This window comes from Gracilinanus agilis, chromosome 2 (assembly GCF_016433145.1).
Source record: "Gracilinanus agilis isolate LMUSP501 chromosome 2, AgileGrace, whole genome shotgun sequence".
Classification (NCBI taxonomy): Eukaryota; Metazoa; Chordata; class Mammalia; order Didelphimorphia; family Didelphidae; genus Gracilinanus; species Gracilinanus agilis.
This window is the reverse complement of record NC_058131.1, coordinates 446,786,199-446,800,541: the sequence shown is the minus strand read 5'-3', so window position 1 is coordinate 446,800,541 and position 14,343 is coordinate 446,786,199. Positions and strand designations below refer to the sequence as shown.

At 34.8% G+C, this 14,343-nt stretch overlaps 1 protein-coding gene across 5 annotated transcripts in view; it reads left to right on the top strand.

The window, feature by feature from the left end:
* The window catches only part of RALGAPA1 (Ral GTPase activating protein catalytic subunit alpha 1), a 314,150-nt gene that overhangs the window by 260,600 nt on the left and 39,207 nt on the right, over positions 1-14,343 (top strand). For all 5 annotated transcript variants that reach the window (XM_044664768.1, XM_044664769.1, XM_044664766.1 and 2 more), the window contains one exon: positions 5,020-5,147. In XM_044664768.1, coding sequence (XP_044520703.1) covers positions 5,020-5,147 — 128 coding nt within the window. The remainder of the gene's footprint in view (positions 1-5,019; positions 5,148-14,343) is intronic.

The following is a 14,343-nucleotide window of genomic DNA, read 5'->3' as shown; positions in this document are numbered from 1 at the left end:
CTATAATAATGCTGTCATAGATTTGAAACTTAGTTCATCAAAAATATCCTATGAGAATAAGAAGAGCAGAAAGTATAACAAAATTGAACAACTCAACTACATTTTAATATCTTTGTCATTGTTATTGCTCTGTGATAAAGGTTGTCTTCCTTCAACTGTTATCTAAATTAGATTAGTTCTCAAAAGAAAGCATCGAAATTGTATTTTTATCTGATTAAAGATGACATTTAATTTGTAAACATGGATAGATTCTTCAAATATTCTTTAAAAGCAGACTTTCTTCCCCAAAAGTCCTCATGATTTTTCAATTTCTCTTCATTCTAACAATATTTAGTTTTCTCCTAATGAAATATGAAATTTATATAGCCTTCTATATTTTGAAAATAAGTGTGGTGATAGAAAGTAAAAAATAATTTTCTGTTCCCAGTGATACACATTCCTACTCAGTGTATGTTAAATGGCTTCATCTTTTGCTTCCAATTTTGAATTTTTATCTACTAAAAAATTCTTAAAACAAAAGAGGAAATGAAAATTATTCTACTAGTTATATTGAGCATATTATATACATATGATATGAAGCTAGGTGGCAGAATAGAGCATAAGAGCACACTTTCTGGAGTTGTTATCAGGATAAAATGAAGTTGAAATTTATAAAGTGCTTTGCAATTCTTAGAACACTGTGTAAATAAATGCTAGCTATCATTATGGTGGCAGATAGGTGGCACAGTGAATAGAGCACTAGACCTGAAATCAGGAAAACCCGAGTTCAACTCTGGGCTCAGACATTTATTAGCTATATGACCCTGGAAAAGTCATCTATCAGCCTCAACTTCCTCATCTGTAAAATGTTACGATTAAAAATAATAAAGACTGATATAATAATAGAAATTAGTATTTTAATTAAAGCCGTGCTGGTAGGGATAAAATCATTAGGCCACACGCCTGCAAGAATTCACATTGCCTCAGCCATTTTACCTTTCGTATCTTCCCGCACCTCCTAGCTAAGAGAGAGACTTCCTCCTCCCCCAGGAGATTTATCCCCTCTCTTACATCATCATACTTCCTGTTTGCCATGAGGAATCATGGGAAATGTAGTTTCAAAGTCCCCCATATGTCCATAGGTGTCTGCTAGACACTTCCCTGAATTTTAAACAAACATTTCCCCCCGAGGTCCAGCAAAAAAAAAAAAAGGCTCGCCCTTTTTTCTTCGCTGGATCTGTAAACATAGACAACTTCTAAATTTCAGGAATTTGGGGGATAAAGGAAATGGATAAACAAATGGATAACTAGCCGCATTGACAAAAAACCAATTTGGGGGCAGTTCCCTATTGGCATAACATGTACAATTAAAACAATATATTCAACTCAATTTCCACTCCCCATAGTTCAATCAACTGCACCCCAAAGTTCAGTTTTGATCTTCATGGTCCAGTGAAGGGTCTTTAGGCATCTTTTGGTGCCTCATCAAACAGGTCCGTCGTCTGGATTCTGGGGAGATGGCAAGATCCTTATCCTGAAATTATTCTCAAAAGAATTTAAACTTTACATTATAGATTATAAAACATACATTTTTTTTGAGAATAATACATTTCCCCCTGAAATTACTCCTAAAAGAGTTGAATATACATATATTTTGACATTATCGAATTTTAAAAAACTTAACGCACATCCCCCTGAGGTAAATTCTAAACACACCTTCTTTCCTTGAAAAGGGTACCTCAGGTCAGCTAAGGATGAGTGGCTGAGTCCCGGGGGTTGTATGAAATCAATTGGCAAAATAAAAAGAATGAAATTCAAGAAAAAAAAATTAACTTGTGAATGAAATGTAAAATGTGCAAAAAAATGTGGGGAAAATAAACTTATAACAGGCTTTTGAAACAAGGCCCAATGAAAATGAATTAAGCAGTTTGCAATTACCCATTCAGGGCCAGGACTTAAGGGAAATGTCTCTCTCTGATCTGATTTGCTATCAGCTTTTCAGGGAAGTGAGCCAAATAAATAACCAATCTTAGGTGCTGGCCTAGGAATTTAAGTTGAGGGGACCCATGTCCTCTAAAGTTTTAGAAAAGACTGGGACTCCAGGACTCAAACCCCAATTTCCAAGCCCTAAAGTATTGGCATAGAACTCTTGCAATCCATGCAGATTTTTTAGTCAATTCTCTGACCATGTGCTTTCTTAGCACTATTAACAGCTCTCATGTTCCCTTCTCTTGGAATCAGATAGAAAGGCATTTAATCACAGTCCCATATTCTCAGTCTCAGGCTCAGGTATTTGCATTAAGCTTATATCGCTATAGAATCAGAAAAAGGATAAATAATGATTATATATGTACTTCCAGTACAAGATGAGAAAAAGGAAAAATCAATTGCTCTCATAAAAAAAGAATGTTTTAAAAATCAAAAAAAAATATATATGTGTATATATATATATATATATATATATATATAGCTTAGAACTAGAAGGGTTTTGTTACCCAAAAATGAGATTTTCTGTAAGAGAAAATGGATCTTACAAATAGCAGATTCACAATGCACATTCAAATTGAGTACCATAATTTCCAATAGCACATTTTAAAACAATAAACAATGATGTTTAAAAATCATATATTTGTTATAACTTTTAAATCTTGGCTGAGAGTTTCCCAACAAACTATTATTGCTTCCATAGCAAAATTTGATATTCAAAAAAAAAAACCTTCTGGTCTAAATTATCCTCAGATAAGAATATACAGGAGCCTCCTTGGCTTCCTGTTTTTAAAAAACAATCCCGGGTAGGAAATTTTATGCTTCTACTCATTTAAGGGAATAATTTCTCTTATAATAAAATATATAAAAGCTTATCCTATAAGACAACAATTCTTTAGGATTTAAAGGAAAAGTTAAAAAGATCTCTTGTAAAATTACAAGTTAATTCTCAAGGCATGGAAACTTCCAAGGTTCTATACAATTAACAAGACAGAATAAATTTTAAGACATGTGCTCTATAAATCCAGTATACATAAGGCAATTTACAACTTTAAAAATGTGTAGGAAATATAATGTGAGTATCAGATTAACAAGCTGGTCAAAATCTCTTACCAGTTCTAATAGATTTTTCTCATTATTTGGGAGTTACAATAAAATCACAAACAGAATTAATCTAGCAGCCACAAACTTCATTAACTTAAAATGATTCAGTGCAACAAGAAAATCAACAAAATAAGCAAGATTAATTTACAAAACTAATTAGCAAAATACAGTAAAATACAGTCTCTTTAAAACAGAAATAAAAGTCATTCAGTTCTGAGGTTTAAAAGTCCACCCCTGGTTCAATTTAAGGTTCTTCTGATTGAGTTCTGCTGAGTTTAAGGGGTTTTTTAAAGTTCAAAGTTCTGAGCAGGTATGGGGGTGAATAGGCCATGTGGCCCAATTAAGGGTAAATACTAGTTCAAGGTTCAGACGCTAGGTCCATGTGGGGTCAGGTCCGTGGGCTCTGGGATAGAGGAAAAACTTAGGTCAGTTTTGTAGAAAATCCCACATGTAGAGCTTGTAGGGATGGGGGGGGGGGTCTTTAGGTCTTTAGAGAAACACGTGGAGGGCTAGAATGCAGGCCATTACCAAGAGAGTGGGGGGTGGGGGAATATACTTCCCAAGTCTTTAGCAGCAGAGCTGAAGCAGTCTCTGAAGATCGAGATCTGGGCAAGTCAGAACTGGGCGGTAGTGAAAACGGCAGCAGCTCCAGCAGTCTCCCAAGTCAGGGCAGGGTTGTAGTGGAAGCAGCAGCACCAGCGAAGAAGAAGTGGTCTGCTCCGGTGAGTCAGGAAAAGCGACGAAGATCAGAGTAGGCAGGAACGTGAGGCAGTGGTCTGTACTGGTGGGCCCGGCAGGAATGGAGTCCAGGTCAGGAGTCAGAAGCTGCGGCAGAGGCACACTGGCTCGGCACTGGCATTTTGGTTTTAAAGCCAAAAACCAGAATCGGCTGGCCTGACACCTCCCAAGGTGGTTTGGGCTGGACTGGCTGGCTGAGTCCCACGTGGGGCAAAAACATGCCGTTGCTTTTAGCGAAAGCATAGCGAGGAAAGCCAGTCCCTGTTTTAATTATTGTTGTTGACCAAAAAGAAAGCATGGCTATCATTTCTGAAAGGCTATCTGGACAATTGAGAATTTGAATTCCAAACTTCTGGTTGCCATTATTGTTACGATTAAAAATAATAAAGACTGATATAATAATAGAAATTAGTATTTTAATTAAAGCCATGCTGATAGGGATAAAATCATTAGGCCACACGCCTACAAGAATTCACATTGCCTCAGCCATTTTACCTTTCATATCTTCCCGTGCCTCCTAGCTAAGAGAGAGACTTCCTCCTCCCCCAGGAGATTTATCCCCTCTCTTACATCATCATACTTCCTGTTTGCCATGAGGAATCATGGGAAATGTAGTTTCAAAGTCCCCCATATGTCCATAGGTGTCTGCTAGACACTTCCCTGAATTTTAAACAAACAAAAAAATAAAAAATAAAAAAATCTGTCTCCCACAGTTTTTTGTGAGGATCCAGATATAATATTTATAAAATGCTCTGCAAACCTTAAAAGTGTCATATAAATGCAGGCTATTACTATTATGATGATGATATCTTTACATGGATATTCTGGAGAATTTTACTTTCTCTTTTTTGGGCAGATGGTGGTTGTCATAAATTTAGTATTTTAAAATTTACAAAGTTCTTTGTCACAGGAGTCCTTTAGAGTAGTCAATGATAAGCATTATCTCCACCAGAAAAAAAGTGACTTTGCTAATGGTTATAAGAGTAGTAATGGTTATAGAACTAGCCAAGATTTCAAACCAGATCACCTAATACCGAATCCTGTTCTCTTCCTATTATATAAATACATGTATTGGTTATCATAGAACACAATTGAAATATCAGACTAATATTCCTATAAGTATTGAATGCAGATTATGCTATTTTCTCCCTTTTTGTTAATATTTTAATGAATGAATTGAACTCTAAAATACTTTTCTGATTTCTGATTTAGGTTCCATTCTTTGGTCCACTTTTTGATGGTGCTATTGTAAATGGAAAAATCCTTCCCATTATGGTTCGGGCAACAGCTATAAATGCAAGCCGTGCATTGAAATCACTGATCCCATTATATCAAAATTTGTATCCTTTTTTAACAGTCTGGTTCCTTTCTTTAGGCCATTTTCCAAGGTAAATATTTCTTTTGTATTGCTAAAAATATTCAGTCTATTCATTACTGAATTTCTGTATTCATTATGTGTTCAAGGAACAATAATGATGGCATTATTCACATTCTTGAATAATGCACCATTCAACATTACTGGTCAGTCACAAGAATGTATACAAATATGTATTTGTTGTTTTACATTCTTTTTTTCATTTTATTAAGAATAGGCTTAGGGGGAAATGGTGGAAGTAGGTCATGAAGCTTCCTCACCCTTCTAATATACAACCAAACAACCCCACAAACAACCAAAAATAACACTGCAGAATCAATGCTAAAAGTGGCAAAAACAAGACAGGAATCGGGAGTAAAGCTGAATAGCCAGCAACAACTAGGAAGAAAGGTTTCTGAACTCCCTGGCCTCAGTCCCATAGCTGGAGGCCCTATAGGTAAAGAACAGAGCAGACAGAGTGGAATCAATAAGACAACCCCCTGGGGGGAAAAACAGCAACCTCACCTTGTTTGTTGAGCCCTGGAACTTGTATCCAGGAGGACACTACCGGAATTAGCAATGAGAGGGCCTTGGGAAGAGCTGTATTAAGGCAGCCTCAGCTCCAGAGAACCCTGCTGAGCCAGGGTCATTGGGCCCTAAGGGCAAGAATTCAACCTTCAGTGCTAACAAACAGACTTTAGAGGCCTGAAGAACTCAGATTAGACATCTTCTCTTTCCCAGGGTGTAGCATTAGTAGAAGAGGAATGAGGAAGGAGTGCAAACTAGTAAGTGTGGTTGCTAAAGTACTAGGGCCCTGTCAGCCATGATCATTCCCCAGAGAGTGGAGACCTTGGTTGATCCCCCAGGGAAAGATGGACTGTCTGCTTGCAGTTGCAGTGACAAAACTGCCTGTGGGCTTCCTGTAAAGTCAATCACAGACTGGGGCTTGAGTGGGAGACCCAGGATTATATGAGACTTTGGACATAAAAACTGGAATTACTAAATAAATACCTCAGCACCCTAAGAACACTAGGACTCCAACAAAAAAAACAATAATTAAGTCTTTTGGCATGGTCACCAAAACTTAAATTTCTTTTTTAATTTTTTTTAAGCAATGGAGAAAGAACTTGCCTATTGATAGCTTTTATAGGGACAGAGAAGATCTCAGCTTGTACTTAGAGAACAGTGAAGTAAAAACACCAACTTCAAAAACAACAGAGAAATACAATAAATGACTACAAGTTCAAAAAGTTTTTTTCAAAAACCAAATGAGAGGTTGAAGAAAAATTAAAACAAAAATAAGAGCAATGAAAGAAAATTACAAAAGTCACCCAAATGAGTAAATAAAAGATCCAGAAAGAAGAAAATAATTTATAAAGAACTAGAACTGGACAGGGGGAAGCTAACAATTTCATAAGACAACAAAAAAGAATAAAGCAAAATCAAAAGAATGAAAAATAATAAAAGAGTATATGAAACATCTTATCACAAAAAAAAACTGACCTAAAAAATAGATCAAGTAGAAACAATATAACAATAGTTGGACTCTCAGAAAGTTGAGATCAAATAAAGAGTTTAAAGATCATACTCCAAGAAATCATCAAGGAAAACCTCCCATAAATTCTAAAATCAGAGGGTAATAGAAATCAAAAGAATCCACTTATTACCACTTCAAAGAGACCCAAAGATGAAAATGCACAGAAACATTATTGCTAAGTTCTGTGGCTCCCAGGTAAAGAAGAAAATACTGTAAGCAAAAAGAAAAAAAAAGCAATTTAAATACTGTGAAGCTACACATGAAAATAGCAGCCATAAATTTAAAAGAATGCAGGGCACAGAACACAGTATTTTATAAGCAAAAGAACTGAGGTTGCAACCAAGAATAGCATATCCTGAAAAGATGAGCATAATTATAAAAGGTAAAAAAATTAATAATTAATGAACTATAGGTGTTTCAACAGTTCCTGGGGGGAAATCCAGAACTCAGTAGAAAATTTGTTCTATAAGAAACATAGAAAAGTAATGATGAAAGACTAATCATAAGTAGCCCAAAAAGTCAACTTGTTTGATTCCTGTATGGGGAAAATGTCATTTATACCCTGAGCATTTAGAAGGGGCATGTAAGGATATGAATATAATGGAATAAGCCAAATTGGTAGTTGACTAGCCCAGAAACACTGGAATGGGTAGAATGACTATCTCATGGCAGAGGAATGAATAGGGGGACTGCCATAGAGAAAGGAAGGAGGAGGTGGAGGAATAGATCGATCCCTACTCTCATCAGGTCTAGGGTAAAGAGAATATACATAATTAGGATAAAAATTTTCTTAATATATAAAGAAATAGAAGGGAAGAGGGAGGGGATAAGGGAAAGACAAAGAGTGTAGGTTAAGGGAAAATAAGGGAAAGGAATAAGAAAAGGAAGGATTATCTAGAGTGGAGTATATATCAAGAGGGAAGGGTACAAGGGAAGGACTCTTGAGGACAAGATAGAGAAGGGAGGGATTTTTAGAATCAAATTTGTATCAAGAAGTAGGAGGGCACAGTTGGCGGGATAAGAAAAGGATTTTTTCAAAGATAGATAGAATAAGAATGAATAGAATAAGGTAAGGGGGAGTGGACAAGAGAGAAACCTTTGGAAAGGAGGACCAGTTTGGAACTAGGAGAACAAAGGGAAGAAGATAAGAGAGGATTTTGTGAAAGGGTGCAAATTGGAGAGGTACTGGTCAAAGGAAATTGGACATCTAAGGAGGGATACTATGCAAAGAAAAGAAAGAGGGACAGTGAGGAGAAATAGTGGATGTTTCACACACATTGAGTGTGAATGGAACAAATCACCTCTGGAAAGAAAACAGCCAAATTGATCAAAAACTAGGACCTGACAATATTTTGTTTAGAAGAAACACACTGAAAAGAAGAGATCCATAGAGGGAGGGTAAAGGTCAAAAGCAAAATATGTTATGTCTCACCTGATCCAGATGAGGCAAGGATAGCAGTCATGATCTCTGACAGAGTTGGTGCTAAAATGGATATAACTGAAGGGATAAACAGGATTCTAAGGGGGGGTGGGGGGGTGGTATTATGGATAATGAAGCACAATCAATATTGGACCTGTGTGCACTAAGTATAATAGCATCCAGATTTTTAAAAGAAAAACTAAATGATCTATATATGGATATAGATAACAGAATAATGATGATGCTAGACTTTAACTTTCCCCTACCAAAAAAAAAAAGAAGGCTTGATGGTCTTAAATGTATTAAAACTTCAGTTCAGACTTCACATCAAACAAAAATTGAACTTTACAAAATAAGTTTCCCTACTTCTTTTCATGAGTTCTTAGCTTATTATGTATTATATGTGTTTTTAATAACCAGTTTAGAGATATTATTTAGAAAACAAATTATATTTTTGGTTTCTAAACATAATACAGTAATTATCATTTATATTATTAATAGTTGATAAACATCTATTAAACACTTATCATGTGCCAAATACTGTGCTAAAGTGCTAGAGATACAAATTAGAAAATGGAAGACAGTCCCCACCCACTACGAATTTACAAGAAGAAAATATATAAAAGGAAGCAGAAAAAGAAGGAGGGAAACCAAAGGATGTTCATCCTGGGTCCATGATGTTCTCATAATATTTGTAGAGTGGAAACCAAATAGGGAAACTGATTGGAAATGAAGTTTTATATTGTGCTTTAAAGTTTGCCAAGTTTTTCACACACATTATATCATTTGACATTTAACTTATCTAACAAGACAGAATTATGTAATTAAATTTAAACCTTAAGAATTATCCACCAGAGAGGAGTGATAGATAATGAGCAGGTATCTATAGCAAGTTCCTCTTCAGTTTCATTTTATTTAACTAAATCAACAAAATGTAATTTAAAAGTATATCTAGTTTCTTAAGTTATTTAGATACAGAACAATCTATCCAGGCAAGGATTTTTGGTTTTTTATAGGTACTACTAATAAAATATTGAATGAGAGAATTTTCTCCAAAATTGTATACATATATTTGGAATTTTTCTTTAAATAGTTATCATGGTTATCTTTGAAATAAAACATGCTTAAATCAATGCAGGATACTTAGATACAGTTTTAAATTTTTCAAATCTTCCTTTCTAAAGTGGTCTTATGCTTTCATATTCCTTTTCCTATAACAGGAAATAAAGTTTTGTGATTGTTTTAAGATTTGAAAAGAAAGACTTTTTTTTTTTTTAAATTTTAAACCCTTAACTTCTGTGTATTGACTTATAGGTGGAAGATTGGTAAGAGTAGGCAATGGGGGTCAAGTGACTTGCCCAGGGTCTCACAGCTGGGAAGTGTCTGAGGCCGGATTTGAACCTAGGACCTCCTGTCTCTAGGCCTGGCTCTCAATCCACTGAGCTACCCAGCTGCCCCGAGAAAGACTTTTTAAAGATACTGTTTTCATTTGTACATGAAGGAGTTTGTACCATAACACAATAATATGCAGACTTTCTTATTTTTGATGAAAACTACCCTTATCTGATTGCTGTGTGAGTTTCCTTATTTTAAGGATTTCTGGTCCATGATTTTATGGTTAAAGAGAAATTTCAATGAAGAAATTCTTTCTGCTAATATTCCTCAACTTTTAGTATTTAAGTTTCTGAGGGTACTGAAAAAAAAGTTAGGTGATTCACTGAGGGTAACACAAAACCAACATGTGTGAGAGGTAAGACTTGAACCTAGGTCTTCATGACTCAGATAAAGGCTGATATACAATACACTCTCTTAATCTCGTTTCAAGTTCTAGACACTGTAGTAAATGTCCAGGGATATGATGTTTAAATTTCTATTCCTTTCAGATTTAAAATGTAGGCATTTTAAAAGTACTCACTTTAGTGGGTACACTTAGAATCCAGGAACTAGGATTGACAGTAATAATGATAAGGCTTGGCAAAAATAAAATGAATAAAATTCAAACTAAAGTTTTTCTAACATTTATAATTTTTAAAGGTGCTTCATTATGAGACTTGGAGTAACATAACAGGGGAATTCACTTTTTTGAGCAATTTCTTTTTGTTTGATTTTTCTGCATTTTAATGAAGTTTAATGTTAATTATATTAAGGAAGGACATTCAAGGTAGCCCTCATTTCAATGTTATTAAATTCACCAAATATTTATTAAACATCTATGTAAACATCTTATCCTATAAGATTCTGAGTTAGGGATACAAAGACAAAACAAAATTTCTCTCAAGGAATTTAATTACAGTCCACTGTGAGAATTCATAGTATACACATATAATCCATTTTCTGATTTTAAATTATTCCTCCTGAAGCATTCTCTGTTCTAGCAAACTGTGCTAAGTGTGCTAAACACGCTTGCTATTCTCTGGATAATAGTCCATTTCCCTCCTGAATGGCTTAAACATGGAATGCTCTCCCATCATCACCTCTGGGAATTCCATGCTCCCTTCTAAGTTCAACTCAGGCAGCATCTCCTTACATCAAGCCTTTCCTACTCCTTTTGGTGGTCTCTGCCCCACCCTCAAATACTTTTAAATTTTACTTTATATATACCTTGTAGTTGCTTATACTTGTATTATAAATTATTAAGGGCAAGAAACTATTTTTGGTTCATCTTTGTGTGCTAGCACCTTCTTTATAACCAATAGGCTCTTTGTAAATGGCTTCTTAAATATAAATGAAGTAATTTAATGATGAAGAGAACACCATGGGAAAAATTTGGAAAGAGTTTGCCTAGGAAATAGCACTTAAACTGAGCTTCTGAAAAACATAGAGTGCCTTCATTCCAACAGTATTATGTCCTGCTATGTTCACAAAAGGTTCAGGGTTTATTTAATCTTTTCTACTTATAATTTTGTTATTGAGAATACACTTTATTAAGAATGGCATACCTAAGTTATTCAAATAAAACATGTCTCTCCCTTGGAAAATATTGTATACATAATGATTAATTCTCTCTTAAAAACTTTTTTTTTCCAAGGGTTTTACAGATCTCCATATAAGATTACACAGAGTGGTTAATTAACTTGCCCACTGTCTTCTTCCTGACTCCTACACCAGCACTCTTTGCCTTTTTTTTAACATCATTATTATTTTTTCACAAACATTTATAGTTTCAACCAATTTTTACATTTAGCATATTTTTTATTTTTATTGTTTTGTAATCTTACCAGGGTATAATTTCGATAGTGTTTTTTTACCTCATCAGTGATATTCACTTTCTGACTTTTACTTCTCTCACTTTTAATATCCATCCCGAAATCTAGTTGTCAGTTGAATATTTTACTTATAGTCAGCATTTCTTTGAAAATTCTTTTAACTTTTAATTTGAGGGAAGGCAGAACACAATAGGGAATTGATTTCATTTTCCTTTATAAAGAAAGGTCTGTCATATGTCTTCTGTGTCTCAAATTTAGTGAGAGAAAACAAATTCTTTTTGGGCCTCAATTGAATCACAAATTGTCAGATGAAAAATAACCATAAGTAGCATTTAGATACTTTATTTACAAGAGTATTGAACTACTCTCAAACTGGATCGAGTAATGTTTATTCAGGTTCCATACTGTGACAGTCCAATGTATCATTTGCCTCTTAACATGTAAAAAATTGAGTCGTATATAGATTACTTTTAAGTTCTAGCAAACATTATAGCTTTTATAGTTAAGTAAATGTCTAGAAAAAATGTGACAATATAATGGCAGCATCAGTCTAAAATGTTTATAATAAAATTTAGTGAAAATTAGTATTATAAGGCCAGATTTTTAAAGAATTGTTGTATACATCCCAGTGAACTAAACAGATGTTTTTCACATTAATTATTTTTTAAATTTTATATTATTTTAAGGGAAATTGTTATTCCAATTTTGATTTCATTTTTCCTACCTGGCTTAAGTTAAGAGAATGTTGTACACTGATTCTGAAATTTTTTTTTTAAACCCTTTCCTTCCGTCTTGGAGTCAATACTATGTATTGGCTCCAAGGCAGAGGAGTGGTAAGGGTGGGCAATGGGAGTCAAGTGACTTGCCCGGTGTCACACAGCTGGGAAGTGTCTGAGGCCAGATTTGAACGTAGGACCTCCCATCTCTAGGCCTGACTCTCAATCCACTGAGCTACCCAGCTGCCCTCTGATTCTGAATTTTTTTTCCAAATGCTCCAAAATTCTATTGCTACTTTCTTTTAAGTATTGGATTCTTTTCAAATTGTTACAAATATAAATAGTCAAACAGAACAAATTCCCACATTAGCTATTGGCCCCCCCCAAAAAAAATTATGTCTTTCTACATGAAGGAAGGTATATAACATTTCATCACAAGTCCTATAGAACTGTTGTTACATATTACCCAAACTTCCTTTCTGTACTACCCACAATTCCTTTTGCCTTTCATGTAGTGTCTTTAATGTGGTCTGTATATAATTTGGGTTCCACTCTGCCATGTCCTCTCTCTTCCATGTGAATTGAGTGGTGACCAGTCTTTATTGCCCTAGCTCTCTCTTCCACATGAAGTGAGTGAGGAATGTTCTCTGTGTTCTCTAGCTCTCTAGTTAAATATTAATAAATCTCTATAAATATTATACTTTTGGAAATATTGAATATTAATTTTAAAATCCACAATTGTGTTGGTCAGAGTTCCTAAGTCTTGCAGAGTTATTTATCTTTGTAATATTGTTATTTTATAAATGGGTTCTCCTAATTCTACTCCCTTTACTTTCCAAAGTTTATATAAGTCTTCAGGTTTTTCTAAAACCATCCCCTTCATCTTTTATTACACCACAATAGCATTTGGTCATATACATATTCCACAACTTATTAAGCCATTCATTCCCAATTAGTGGGGACCCCCTCAGGTTCCAGTTCTTTGCACCATGAAACAGCTGCTATAAATATTTTTTTGAATGGCTACTTGTTTTCTTTCATTGATTTCTTTGTTGAATAGACCTATTAGTAATTTCACTGGGTCATAGGGTATACACACAATTTAATTGCCATGGTGGGTGAGTGGGGAATAGTTCCTTAGGAACAATTACAGTCTTACATTAATAAGACAAAAGTTACTTCAACTAAAGAGATTGAGTTCAAGGTTTAATACTATATACTGTGTGTGTGTATCTCCAAAATCTTCATTTTAAACTAGACATTTAAGTTTGCAAATGAATGGCAATTGAGAATAGCATTTATGATTATGATGGACACACTTGAGTGGATGAGACACACTAAGAGTGGAAACCAGGATGCAACAGGTACTATAGCCAGTGTCAACACCATAGAAATAATGAAACAAAATTAGGTTCTGCAATAGCCTGCTGATTATACAGTAAGCATTTCTAATGCGATATGGAGGGAGAAACATAGATATAAGAGAAAGCTAATGAGCACAAAGGAGTGTGAAGGTCATTGAAAATCTGTTTCTGAAAAATGAAAAGAAGATTAAACTAGAGAATCCACATTAAAAGACAATAAGAACATCACAGAAGTGTCCTCGGGAAAGCAGGACATGGTCCCAGGTTGATTATTGTAGAGGATTTGGAATCAACTAGCTACCTGAACCCCATTATCAGGAGAGTTGAGTAGATAAGATTTTCGGGTTCAGAATCTGACATATCTTAAATGCCCCTAAAGAAAAATATTCTGAGAGAGAACATAAACTTGTAGAGGATTTTTAAAATACCTGATAAAAACAAGCATGCAGAAAGGTCTTTGTTGACTTTACTAAGTGATTGGTAGTAAAGCTCAAAAAAATAACTGACAACTTGAAAGGCAAACTGAAATATACCAAAGTGGTACACCTTTGCAGACACAGAGGGTGCAGGACCAGACATCTCATCCCCCAAACCTGCCGTATTTTTCTTCCTTCACCAATCTCAACTTCACTAAAGACCAACCTGCCTGAAGCTGACTAAACTGAAGGCTTCTTCTCCCAGCCCTTGTGTTTACCATCTCCTATTTCAGTTTTAACAAACTGTCTCCATAGTTCTCCCCTAAGATCCCAAGTGAGAGAAAATTTTAAGGAAACGAGAGCATAATGCAACAGTGTATTTAAAAGTATATATTAATAATGGTTTTTTTTGTTGTTATAGCAACCATTTTTAAAACAGTACATGTGCCATAGAGGATTGAAATCAGCAGCCCTGTCACACCAGTTGTCATTCCCTGGATTTTTTTAACCAATAGGTGAATCT